General features: G+C 55.5%; 3 protein-coding genes across 3 annotated transcripts; all 3 read right to left on the bottom strand.

The window, feature by feature from the left end:
* Positions 1 to 1,467: 1,467 nt before the first annotated feature.
* SPEM3 (SPEM family member 3) lies at positions 1,468 to 5,344 on the bottom strand. Its single transcript, XM_045570096.1, is given in 4 exon segments — positions 1,468 to 1,560; positions 1,562 to 4,881; positions 5,001 to 5,058; positions 5,207 to 5,344. Coding segments are annotated over 4 exon segments (3,552 nt in total). The 3' UTR covers positions 1,468 to 1,524.
* A 758-nt stretch (positions 5,345 to 6,102) lies between these two features.
* SPEM2 (SPEM family member 2) lies at positions 6,103 to 7,997 on the bottom strand. Its single transcript, XM_045570101.1, has 3 exons — positions 7,792 to 7,997; positions 7,592 to 7,649; positions 6,103 to 7,467 (listed from the first exon to the last, which is right to left on the bottom strand). Exons 1-3 carry the CDS (start codon positions 7,927 to 7,929, stop codon positions 6,158 to 6,160), a joined length of 1,506 nt encoding a protein of 501 aa, XP_045426057.1. The 5' UTR covers positions 7,930 to 7,997; the 3' UTR covers positions 6,103 to 6,157.
* Positions 7,998 to 10,138: 2,141 nt separating this feature from the next.
* On the bottom strand, positions 10,139 to 13,164 carry SPEM1 (spermatid maturation 1). Its single transcript, XM_045570095.1, has 3 exons — positions 11,252 to 13,164; positions 11,093 to 11,153; positions 10,139 to 10,878 (listed from the first exon to the last, which is right to left on the bottom strand). The coding sequence occupies exons 1-3, from the start codon at positions 11,393 to 11,395 to the stop codon at positions 10,172 to 10,174; spliced, it is 912 nt and encodes a 303-aa protein (XP_045426051.1). The 5' UTR covers positions 11,396 to 13,164; the 3' UTR covers positions 10,139 to 10,171.
* Between the last annotated feature and the right edge of the window lie 97 nt (positions 13,165 to 13,261).

The raw sequence follows: 13,261 nt of genomic DNA, 5'->3' as shown, positions 1-13,261 counted from the left end.
ACTCCAACCTTAGTTGTGGCAGGGAAAATACTTCGGAGTCTCAAAGTTTATGTGTGTACACAGAAGAGTTATCAGGGCTGAAAGTCAAGTCCAGAAGAAATTATCAGCTGAGCTGGGGCAGGGCAATGGGAAATTATCAAGGGCAGGAAATTGCTTTCAGTAACCTATGCTATCAGAGTCCAGAACACAGCTGTGACTCCCGATGGGCCCTGAAGCCAGGATAATGGGACAGAAAGGTAGGAAATCAGGGGCAGGCTCACAGATCAGACCAATCCATCACTGGGCTAGGACTTCTTATGTTCCTTCTGCCTGCAGTCTGTCTCCAGAGTGGGGTAGGCCTAGTCTATGGGCAAGTGAATTAAGCAGGGACACCTGGAAAAATTAGAGACCTATAAAGGTAGGGACTCCTGAAATCCAGAGCTCAATTTGGGGAGGCCAGACCTCCGGGGTTCCTAATCCCTGACACAGTGCTCTTCCCCTCAGTAACCAAGGTTGGGGGTCCCTGGGAGAACTGAGAGCATGAAAACATGGCCCAGAATTGGGAAAGTAGGTTTCCATGCATATACATCTGGTTGTGACCCAAGAGGCCAGGAGAACTCACAGTGTGGGGTAAGCAGGCATCAGGCATCCCTACATCTCACCTCCTCTCCAGAGGGTGGCTTCTGAGCCACTCTTTTTTTTTTTTGAGACAGAGTCTCGCTTTCTCGCTTTGTTGTCCGGGCTAGAGTGCTGTGGTGTCAGCCTAGCTCACAGCAACCTCAAACTCCTGGGCTCAAGCAATCCTTCTGCCTCTGCCTCAGCCTCCCGAGTAGCTGGGGCTACAGGCATGCACCACCATGCCTGGCTAATTTTTTCTATATATTTTTAGTTGTCCAGATAATTTCTTTCTATTGTTAGTAGAGACGGGGTCTCACTCTTGCTCAGGCTGGTCTCGAACTCCTGACCTCAAGCGATCCTCCCACCTCAGCCTCCCAGAGTGCTAGGATAACAGGCGTGAGACACCGCGCCCCGGCCTGAGCCACTGTTAAGAAGAACTAAGTTCTCTGGACTCTATGGGAACTTTGAAGATGTTTGCAGTGGGTGACAAGGGAAAGGAAAGTCCCTCTAAACTCTCAAGCATTGCTCTCTAATAGAATTTTTGCAGTGATGGAAATGTCCTGAATTGTTGCAGTCCAAATACAGTAGCCACTAGCCACATGTGGCTATTGAGCACTTGAAATGTAAATAATAAGACTAAGAAACAGACTTTTACATTTTATTTAATTGTAATTTACATTTTAATAGCCACATGTGGCTAGTGGCTACTGTATTAGACAATGCAGCTCTAAGGTCTTGAGGATAATGGGCTTAGCTAGGCAACTATGGAGGAGGAGGAGGGACATGATAGTTCCAATTCTAATCAGGTTCTGTGGGTGGCTAGCATCAGGGATCGTATAGGGTGGATGTCCTCAAACAACCACAGAACACTTCTCTTGCCTCTTTATTCCTGATGCACATTTGTCCCCTCTTTGTCCAAGGTCCTCATCACATTCTGATATCCCCACTGCTTGATGGTTTCCCCTGAGTTGCAGGGTGCCTCTTGGTGAAGACGCCTGGGAGACAGAGCTTCACACTTGTCCCTGCCCACTCCCAACTGTCTCTGGCGGGCATCAAAGACCACATGCCCTCCCCGGGTGCCTGGTCCAGGGTAGTGGTACTTCCCATTGATTTTGGGAGGCATAGATACCTGACGATAGTTCTGGAAGCCTGAAGGAACTGTATCCACAGGGCGGTAAACCCAGTCTTGGCTGCCTGTCCGCCGGGATGGTGGCTGCAGCTCTATTAGTACAGGTACCTCTGAGAAGGTTTGCAAGTCACTGGAGATCACCTGGGCCTTGTAAGAGCAGGAGTTCTGATTGAGTGGTGCAGAGGTGCAGGGTACGTGCTGCTCTTTATCCTCCTTCTGAGGAGCCTTCTTGGATGCAAACTTTGTCTGGGACAGTGTTGACTTTGAGGTCTGAAGTGGGCATAAGACTTGGACAGATTTGGCAGCTAGAGCAAGGTTTGGGCCCTTGTGGAGGCCAGATTCCTGGGTAAGGTCTGAAATCTTGGGGAGGCCAGAGTCTTGGACAACAGCTGGGTCCTTATGAGGGCCAGGATCTTGATTAATTCCTGGGTACTTGTGGAGGTTAGGGTCTTGGCTACGTTCTGTTCTCCTGTAAACTCCAGCATCTCGGGTAGGGCTCAATCTCCTTTCATCTTCAGTAGCTTGGGTAAGGCCTGGATTCTTGTGGAGTTTGGAATCTTGAGTAAGACCTGGGACCCTGCAGACACCACAACCCTGGCTATGGCCTGGATTGTTACAGTCTCCTGAGTCTTGGGTAAGGCCTGAGCACTTTGGGAGATCAGAGGTTTGGACAAGGCCTGGGCTTTTGTTGACTTCAGAGTCTTGGTCAAGGTGTGAGCTATTCTGTGGTCCAGAGTGTTGGGTAAGGCCTAGGGTCTTATAGACTCTTGGATCTTGGACACTGCCTGTACTCTTGTAACCTCCAGAATTTTGAGAAGGGCCTGGGTTCTTTTGGCAGTTAGTTGCCTGGCAGGGATCTTGACTTTTGTAGACTACAGTCTCTTGGTTTTGTTCAAGATTCCTACAGACTCCAGAATCTTGTATAAAGCCCAAACTCTTCTGGGAAGTTTGGGTAAATGGTATTTTCTTGTGGAGGCCAGAAGATTGAGTGAGACATGGCCTCCTAAAGACACCAGCATCTTGAGTAGGACCTGGGCTCTTTTGGGGGCCAGAATCTTGGGTGATGCCTGGATTCTTGTGAAGGCCAGAGTCTTCAGAAGGTCTTGGATTCTTGCACAGATAAGGGTCTTGGGTAAGGCCTGGTAACTTGTGTAGGCCTGGATCTTGAGCAAGACCTGGGTTCTTGTGGAAGCCTGGATCTTGCGTAAGGCCTGGGTTGTTGTGGAGGGCTGGATCTTGGGTAGGGCCTGGGTTCCTGGGAACTCTAGAGTCTTTTGAAGGGCATGGGGTCCTTTGAAGGCCTGGGTCTTGGGTAAGGCCTAGACTCTGAAGATCAGAACGTTGGCATTGGATCTGGATTTGGGAAGTAGTGGAGAACTGGGGAGGCTCGAGGAGTTGGGAAGGAGGGATACACTGAGGAGACTTGGAGGTTGGGAGAAAGGTGGGGGTTTGTGTTAAGGTGGAGGGCTTCTGGTGGTTGATAGATTGAGGAAGGACAAAGGATCTAGGGGGAACAAGTGGCAGGGAAAGAGTGCATGGTGGAGGAAGGGTACACTGTGAGCTCCGGGCAGTGGTTGGAGAATGAAAGCAAGGTTTAGAAGATGCAATATCCTGAGAGTAGACCAGGACCTTGGGGTAGACTCGAGACTGGGAGTCTGTATTCTTCCTCTCAGAACTGCAAGGATGGAAGCTGCAGTAAGGGAAGGTCTTGGGCTGGGAGAACTTGTCTTTGGCGTCATCTGAGATCTGCCATTCCATATTCCCCAGTTCCAGGTAGCCCAGTATGGATCCTACATGAGGCTTGGCAGTGTCCCCACTGTGTTGCTTTGATGTTTGGTCAGATATACCAGAGCTCACCAGGCTCTGACCCTCTTGGAGCCTGGAGAGGGCACTCAAGTTCTTTCTGGAATACCCAGAGTTCTGGAGGGTGCACATATGGAAGTTCTGCTTTGCCCTGCGGGCATCATAGACCACATGGCCAGTGGAGAGGCCATGGCCAAAGGCAGACAGGGTAGAGGGAATAGGAGCTAGGATAGGGGTAGGGGTGGTGGCAGGGACAGGAGCATGGGTTGGAGTGGTAGTCATAGCCATGACCCGTGCTGGGGCAGGGGCTGGTGTAGGGGCTGGTGTAGGCACTGGGGCAGGAGTAGTGGCTGGGGCAGGAGTTGGGGGAGGGGCTGGGGCAGGAGTAGTGGCTGGGGCTAAGGTTGGGGGAGGGGCTGGGGCAGAGGTTGGGGCAGGAGCTGGGGTGTGGGCATAGGTATGGATTAGATGAGAATGGTCTGGGACATATGCGGAGGCATGGGCTGCTGTGTGCTCAGGGGCCTGGGCCTGGGAGTGGGTGAAGGCATGTGCAGGGGTGTGGACTGGGGAGAGGACTGGGGCAATGGCTGAGGTATAGCCAGGGCTGTGGGCCTGGGAGTGGGTGTGCTCAAGGGTGTATGTCTGAGAGTGGGTCTGGGCCTGAGCTGGGGCCTGGGCTGGGGTGCGGGCTTGGGTGTGGTCTAGGTTCTGGGCTGGGGTGTGAACTGAGGAGTGGGCTGGGGTAGGGGGTGGAGTAGGAGCTGGGGCAGGGGCTGGGGTGTGGGCTTGCGTGTGGGCTGATGCATCCTCAAGGTCCTGGGCCTGGGAGTGGGTGCACTGAGGGGTGTGGCCTGCGGAGTAGGTCTGGGTGTGGGTGGGAGTGTGCTCAGAGATGTGGGCTAGGGAGTGGGTCTGAGCCTGAGCTGGGGCCTGGGCTGGGGCATAGTCTGGGGTCTTAGTCTTGCTCTCTGGGGGCAACCGAAGTGGAACCATGTCCAACTTGCTCATCTTTGGGAACTGGGAAGATGTCTCTGGCTTGAAGAGCAAGGAGGTTTGGCCCTTTAAGGCTGTGACCTGAGGGGCCTCCCCAGCTTCCATCATCCCCTCCTTCCACAGTTCCCATGGAGCCTCCGTGGGAGCCCCGGCATGTCCACATTGAGGAGGCATCCAGCAGCACCTAGAAACCTTCTCATCATTCATGTCTGGTATCCAGGAATCAAGGTGGTTAGCATGCCTGAGCAGGAAGCTTGGGCGACGATGGAAGCAAGAAGAGACTCTTGAGCACAGGTTCTTGGGATCCGTGGAGCAGCGCATACACATGGGATGGCTGCCTATACCACTGGGTTGCTTGTCTGCAGGGAGAGGTGAGATGGGTCAGGGCCTGGGTTCCTTAGGGACTGAGAACTGGGACAGGGATGGAAGAAAAAGGACAGGCCCACATCCTTGGGAGCCCATGCCAGGGCCCACTCACCTTTGGGGAAAAAATGATGGAAAAGAGTCCTCAAGGTGCTCTTCAGATGCCTCCAGAGCTGAGGAGAGCAGGAGAGGGGAGATTCCAGAGGTAGGGTGAGCCCTGGAGTCCAGCCCTTGTCTGGCCATATCCCAACAGCCCTCCCCTCTCAGCCTCTTTGGGACTCCAGAGCTCCCCCAACCCTGCTGCCCAGACCCCGCCCTGACCAGAGTCACCACGTTGATCCCCACGTTGAGCAAGATGAAGCTGCCCAGAATCAGAAGAATTGAGTCTCCTAAGTCCTGGCACTTCCTGGGGTTGGTGCCAGAGCATACTTGGGCTCCGTGGTGGGCTCGCTCACCCATGGCCTGGGGTCCCAGGACTACCTGGGCCCCCTGGCCCCCACATACTCACTAGGAGCCTGACTTCTGTGGTGGGGGAGGGGAGAAGGACTGAGTCATAATGAGGCAGGTGGTTGGGGTCATAATGAGGGAAGTCAAGGAAGAGGAGGGCCCAGGGTGGAGTTCCCTGGCAACCAGGGAGCATGGACAGTGAAGCAGAGCCTGGGAGCCAGCACACCTGCCCTCTCTCTCAGTCGCTCCCTTGCTGCCCACTGACTGACCGACTCACTCACTCCATCATTCCTGCAGTTTCCACTGACAATCGTGAGCCCTTCACCCTTGACCACACCTGAGACTGGGAAGACCTCAGCTTCAGAGCCCTAGGGAAGGCCTGGCTGGAATCTGGAGACTTGGCCTTCTTCCACCCTACACTGGGCCACAAGCCTGGATCTGCCTAGACATGGAACCCCCAGGTCTGGATTTCTGACCTTAATGTCTTGAGTTGGGGTGAACATCTCAGCCCTCTTTGCAAGCAGGCAGAGCAGAGAGCCAGGGTGCATGGCCAGGGATTTGGAGGGGTTCAGAGCCTGCCCCGGCAAGATCTACTTAGTGCATGGTACAGGACCAGGAGGGACCTGCTGGCAGGAGCATGGCCACTAAGCCAAGGGGAGGCTCGCACCAAGAAGGGGACACTGGTTTCTCATTTCAGAAAGTCAAGGGCAGGGATACAGGCTGGCAGGAGTGGCACTTTCAAAGCACATACTACTACAGCGTTTCCTGGACTGTTTCTCTTTATTCCATTCTCCGTGTCCTGCCCCGCCACCCACGTTTGCCCTGTCAGTTGAGTTTCCCTGCCCGGCTCCTGTGCAGGGAGGGCCTCGAGGCTGAGGTGGAAGGCAGTGGCAGTGAATTGGCCCGTATTCTGCCCTCCTGCACCTGCCGCTTCAGCTCCAGGCTGTCATACACCTGGTAGTTAATATTGCCCCCTGGATTCCGGCTGAGTGGGATGAAGGTGGTCGGGGGTGGGGCAGAATCAGCAGCTTGAACTTCGGGCAGGGGCTGGGAGGAGCGGGGGAGCAGGGCTGAGCTGGCAGCTGGGGCCCGTTGGTGTGAGTTCTCACCCAACACCGTGATGGAGGCAGAGGTGGTCAGGGGATGCCGAGCAGGTGGAATCTCAGACCAGTCAGCCACCCGGCGCCGGACTTCATGGGCATCCCGGGGGCTGTAGCCCAAGTGTCCCATGGATGGGTGGGGGCTGCGGTTGGACTGGTTGTGAGCATGACCAGGCAGGCTCCGCCGGCGGGACTGCGGGGAACAGTGCTCCCGGTAGCCCTGGGCCTCGGGCCGGGAGTTCCGGGACACCAAGGCAGGTGGGGGTTCAGAGCTCTCGACACCACGCCGCCGCTGATCCCAGGAGTCATACAGTATTAGGCCCGCTGAGGGGTAAGGGGTGTGCCCCCCAGGAACCCAGGAAGGGTTAGGGGGAAGCCGGCGGAGAGGTGGTGGAGATGAGGCACACTGCTCAGCCTCCACATTCTCCCAAATTCGGGATTGTGATGGGGGCCCATAGGACTGCAGCCTCAGCTCAGACTTGGCCTCCACGCGCTTGGGCATGCGGCGCAGCTCAGGTGACAGGTAGAGGGAGGGTGGGGGCAGGCTGGCCAGGATTCCACCCTGGCGGCCCCACAGCCTCACATTGGAGTGCAGGCCCATTCGTGGATAGAGCCCACCCCAGCCCCCCCGTGGGTATTTGGAGTATGGAAAGGCCAGGTCATCCTCCTCCTCCAGGTAGGAGTCTGGGTCCTCCCGATCAAAGAAGGACTTTTGCCTTAGCTGTGACATCTTGCAGCTGTGATGGTTATGGAAAATTGAGCGGCCATGTTGATTACGGAAGAATGAGCGGCCATGGGAGAGTCCTCTGTGGTTCTGTGGCCTCTGCTGGTGGCTGTAGCAACGCTGGCGCTGGCGGCGGCTGCGGCTGCTGTGGCGGCTGCTGCGGTGGTTACCAAGACCATGGCACGAGGAAGAGGAGTAGTGTGTGGGTCGGGTCATCTTCACCTGTACAGGGTCCAGGATGCAGTGGATCTGGACGTCCTGGACCTTGGCTGGGAGGCCTTTGGAGGGACTTTCACTAGGCTGAACTTCACCTGGGGAAGGCAAGAGTCCAGGAGGTCGGGGCAATCGTCAGAAGACGTCAGGGTTGGGAATACTGGGCCTGGGTTTCTAGGGCTGTGAGGTGGGGGTGGGGGTCCCCTTCCTCTCCATACTTACTCTTCTGATTTGTGCAATCGATCATCTTGTCTAGGATGTTCTGCAGCCCATGCCACATCTAGGGGCAGGTGGAATGGGAGTGAAGACCAGGATCTGCACCCCAACAGCACTGCACGTGCAGGTGGAGGTGCAGACTGCAGCTGGCTCCCACCCTTAGCCCTCTTCACCACCCCTGGGGGTGGTCCACAACCATCACTGACCACAGTTGCCATGTTGATGCCAATGTTGACAAGAATGATGAGGCCCAGCAGCAGGAATAAGATGTCCTCGGCATCCTGGGGGCTTTCTTGGTATTGATTGCAGCACCCCACGGTGTTATGCCATAGCTGGTTTTCCATGGTGGGGGGGTCCTAGGGCCACCTGGGCCACGCCCCCCCCACCCTCCTGGCCCCGACCCACACTGCACTCATGCCAGTACCTGGAGATACCTACTGGCTGGTGAGGGAGCCAGGTCATAATGGGGCAGGTTAGGGAGCATCACAATGCAGAGGTAGAAACTCTTCTATCCACCCTGCTGGCCTTTTACACGGCTGGCTCTGCCCTTGGCTCCCGCTTGATGGAGCCCAGTCCCCAGATACTCCAGTCTGTTCCTGTGTCTCCATGAGGCTTACTTAGCCCCACATCTGATTTCTGACCTGAAAATGTGGTAGCTGCAGTCATGAGACAGTCTTCACAGGGGTTGAGTCATACATAAAGGATTTCCTCCATTCCATTGTTCTTTGGAGACTTTATGGAGACATTATAGCTCTGGGGCCAGCAGCTAGGATAATGTGGATGGATGGGTGACAGAGTCCCCTCAGGTGTTACTCTGCTATAACAATCCCTCCCTATCCTGCCCATTTCCCTGTCATAATCCCTCTAGCACCCATCCCTGCCCAACTCTTCCTGTAGCCCTAGGTGTTGGTGGTCCCTGAGCCCACTGGCCCCTTCCCTTCAGAGGCAGACTCACTTCTTCTTTGATGAAGTTGCCCCTGCAGCAACCAAGCCCAACCATGGCTTCTCTCCTGCCTGACCAAATGCCTTGACCCTTGATGCACTCTGACTCCAAGTTGAAAAAGTATTAGCTTAAGAAAAACCTTTAAAAAAAACCACATGAGGCCGGGTGCGGTGGCTCACACCTGTAATCCTAGCCCTCTGGGAGGCCGAGGCGGGTGGATCACTCGAGGTCAGGAGTTCAAGACCAGCCTGAGCGAGACCCCATCTCTACTAAAAAATAGAAAGAAATTATCTGGCCAACTAAAAATATATATAGAAAAAAATTAGCCGGACATGGTGACGCATGCCTGTAGTCCCAGCTACTCGGGAGGCTGAGGCAGTAGGATCACTTAAGCCCAGGAGTGTGAGGTTGCTGTGAGCTAGGCTGAAGCCACGGCACTCACTCTAGCCTGGGCAACAAAGTGAGACTCTGTCTCAAAATAAAATAAAATAAAATAAAAACCATGTGAAATTAACAAAGCACAAAATATATGCCATTGTTGCTATGACAAAAGGAGTCTTTAATGTAAACCAGGTTCATCACTGGGGTCTGTGGAAATGGTGGCCTGGGGATGGCAAGCCATCTGTTTACACAGTGAACGACTCAGCAGAAATAGAGGGAAGGCCAGTGAGCATTTCCCCTCAGGCCTCCAAACACATAATAGATGCTCAGTGTATACCCACTGAATATAATTAGTTTAAAATGAACAATAACATTAGTTGAGTGTAAATGAATGGAGAAGTAGGGCAACTTGCAAAAGGTCTGTCTGTTTACATTCCAGGTATCCGTGTAGTACAGAAGGTGAGGTTCGGCTCACTCACACTCACTTCAGTCTGGGCTCACTCCTGTGGCTCTTCCCAAGTTGTGCGTGTGTGTGCATGTGTGTGTGTGTGTGTGTGTGTGTGTGTGTACATGCATGTGATCCCAGTGGTCTAGGAGTAGGGCAGGGCCTGACTTTCTAACCCTGAGCAAGTCACTTGTCCTCCCTGAACCTCCGTCTCTTCATTTGTGACGTGGTGGACTAATCAGAGGATATCACAGAGGGCTGTGATATGATGGGGAGGCAGACCTTGAGAGTGTCCCCAGTACTTTGTCTTCTGCTCCAAGCCTGCCCAAGGGTACAGGAGCTTCAGGTTCTGACTGTGGAAGAGTGAGAGCTGGATACCCTTAGTTTCATCCATCCCTCCCCAAAGAAACCAAGGCTTAAGTGGGAACCACACCTCACCTGTGGCTACGGCCTAAACGTGGGCTCTGGCAGGGATCAGCTCTCTGAGGAGCTAGGCTGGGGGTGGAGGTCACTTTAACTCAGGACCGCCCAGGGATCTGGGCTGGGTTTGGGGGGCTTCTCTGGGCACTAAGGAAAACAGGGTAGGGGCAGGTGTGAGCCTTGGAACCAAGTAGGAGGGGAAGGGGAAAGGGAAAGGGAAAGGGCTGAGGACAGGGCCTATGGGGGCAAGAGGTTGACAAGGGTCCTCAGAGCTCTCAGGGCCCTGTTGCCAAGGAGACCCTTCCCTCTGCAAGCAGGGCTTCCGGGTGTTGCACAGGCCCCGGCACCCCCTACACCACAACAAACCACCTCCTCTCTCCTTTTTATTTTTTCCTAGTCACCTCCCATTCAGAGAACGGTACACCCACTCCTTCCCTGTCCCCTCAACAGTGCTAGATCCGGAGGCCAGTGGGTAACAGTGGGACAGGGCTTCCACCTCCTGAGTCAGTTCCCGAAGTCGCCGCCTCACGTCCCGGGCATCATACACTATTCGGCCTGAAGAGCGGCGCTGGGGGAATTCGGGGACGATTGCTGGGCCCAGGACAGGTAGGGGGGAAGGTTGGCACTGAGCCTCCACCTCTGCCACTGCCCCGCTGTTCTTGTGGCAGGTGGCCTCAGGGTTGGGAGGTGAGGGGTTCACAGGGTACACATAGGCCTCTAGACCCAGCTCTGACCTGATCTCTGTTTTCAGGGGCCTTTCTTCTGCCATCGGCTGGAAGCGGATGGTCTGGGGAGACACCTCTGGAGTGTCCTGAGTCCAGGGAACAGTGGGCTGGAAGCTTTCCCAGTCCTCGGGGCTAACCCAGTGGTAGGAGTAGATTGCTGGGTACTGATGTTGGGTCTTCTCATCATCAGTGTCAGGGGCCCAAGCGACTGGGCGGTGGGCACGGCGTGTCAGAGAGCCTCGATGGCGATGGCGGTGAGTGGGAGGGGGGGTCACGGTCATTTTCACAGGGTCCATGGTGCATCGAAGATGGACTGCAGGGGAGCTCTGCTTCTTCGAGGGCTGGATCTGCTTCCCAGCTGAGCCTGACCTAGGAGCTTCTGTGTATCGGGGAGAAGGGAAAGGCTAGTGGGAGGCTCCTACAGGGGTGGAGAGGCAGGGCTCGGGGAGAGAAGCCGCACAGCTGTGGTGTCTGGGAGGGGAGAGCAGGAAGGGAAGGGCCAGCTTAGGGCTGGGGCTAGAATGCCTAGTTTCTGTCCCTCCTATGCCCCAACCCTCATCCCTGGCACCTACTGCCCCCAGCCCCAGGCCTACCTTTCTCACAAATGATACGATGGAACACTTTGTGTAAGACGCCACGGAGTCGGCTCCAGAGCTAGGTGGGGGAGGACACAGTGACCCCAGGCAGACCCTGGCCACCAGGCATGCCCCCAGCCATCCCACCAGCACCCTCCCGCCCAGCCCCACCCTGACCAGGGTCACCATATTGATGCCAATGTTAATGCAGATGATGAGGCCCAGCAGCAACAGGATGGAATTGCCCAGGTCCTGGCAATTGTTGGTGTTGGGGTTGTGATATGAGGCCCACCCAGGCCGAGGCCGCTCAGCCATGGCCATGGGGTCCCTAGGGCCACCGGGGCCCTCAGGCCCCCACCCCACTGTGCCCACAGTGGCCACCAGCCCGCCTGCCTGTCCCAGAGTGTGTAGGCAGGTCACAATGGCACTGGGGCTCTCCCTCACAATGTGCTAAGGGGCTATTCAGAGTCCTGGGCCTGTGGCTGACCCTCTAGTCTGAGCCCAGGCCTCAGCAGAGGCAAAACCCTTCACCTTGCATGCCTCTCCTATAGCCAGCTGTCTGGACCAGCGCACTGGCCCGCTGGCCTGTTTGACATCTGGCCCCATCAGCCCCTGCCCCTCCTTCTGGAACTACACCAGCCTCCAACCTCTGCAGACATGAGTCCTGATCTTAACTCTCCACACAGCCCCATTACCATGGCAACCTTACCCCAGCACCCACTCCCCCTCCTCCTTCATCCAGTCACTTCCCCAAGGCTTGTTTCTTCAGAACCACATGCCCCCCAACATAGCAGGAATAACCAACAGTTAAACTTTTATATTTACAATATTCTCTTCATCTTTTGCCAGGTTTAAAAATGTGTACAGAGCCGCAAAGGGTTGGGATAAGGATATGGACTGTCAGGGGATTGTTCTGGGGAGAGGGGCTGGGCATTGGAGTCCGTGGCTGAATCATGGGGTCCCCCAGCCCCCCTCCCATGCCCCAATTCTGGGGGCATCTGTCTACAGGGTTCAGGGCCCAGGTCTCTAGCATTTGGAGGGCATGGCTGTTTGGACAGGAGCTAGACCAGGCAGGGGAAAGGGTCAGAAAAGAACAAAATTTCCATGGATGGAGGTAGGAGGAGAAGGGACAGTCAAGAGGCAAAGTTTCTAGGGACTCAAGACCAGGGATTTTGGATTTGGGTGTCAGTGGAAGACAGCACCCCACCCCTACTCAAGTTTGGCACTAATGTCCCACAACGTGCCAGCAGAGAATTCATCCCTCCTCCACTGGCGTCCCTTAAAACCCTTCCTGACATCATTCTTTTCCCCAGAGGCTCACACCCAGGGACCTCTGGGCAGTCACCTCACACTTTTCCTTTCAATTCCTCCTGCTGGTGTGTGCCCAAGCCCCATCCCCTCCTGTCCCCTCCATCTGTTCCTCGGCACAGCTGACCTCATTCTCCCCAGCCTGTCTGGCGAGACCTTTCTCCCGCTGCCTCCCCTCCAGCCTCCACTGCTCCTTCCCATCCCTTCAGCCAAGGGGAGACAGGTCAAAATTGGGAGGGGTCAGCTGAGGGGAGAAGGCTGGTCTGACACTGAGATGTGGACAGCTTCAAAGAGGGACAGCGATGGAGGAGAATGGGGAACTGAGACAGAGAGGGGACATGACCTGGTGAGGAGAGAAGAGACACAGGCAGGAGCCCCCTTTGCTGCTGCTCCTCCTCCCCACCATTTCTCCTGCTCGGGCTTGGGACTGGGGAATCCTTGGCACATTTTGGGGGTCTTTCCCCCTCAATCCCACCTACCCAGTTTGGCACAGATGAGCAATGATCTCAGGACTGAGGGAAAGACTGTCCTCAGATCCTGAGGAGGGCTTTGGTCAAACATGCATGGCCCCGCCCCCTAGCTCAGCATCTCTGGGGCAGGGAGGGCTGAGTCCTCTCTCAGGGTTTGTACGTGCCCTCAGCTCTGTCAATCTCCCATCCGTCTGTCTGTCCGGGAGGCTGCTCCCACCTGCTGTGTGAGGAGGAATTGAGTGCTGGGCCTGAGGCCTGGGAGACGCAGGGGAGTGCTGGGGAGAGGGACCCTCTGCCTGGGAAAACACACATCCACATGCAAGAACATGTTTCCACTCGGAGAAATGTGTCCTGGACCATGGGAAAACAAGTTTCCAGGCAGCACCAGGATGCACGGATCTCCTCCCTT

The sequence above is a fragment of the Lemur catta genome, chromosome 15, assembly GCF_020740605.2.
Source record: "Lemur catta isolate mLemCat1 chromosome 15, mLemCat1.pri, whole genome shotgun sequence".
NCBI lineage: Eukaryota > Metazoa > Chordata > Mammalia > Primates > Lemuridae > Lemur > Lemur catta.
This window is presented reverse-complemented; position numbering and strand designations above follow the sequence as displayed.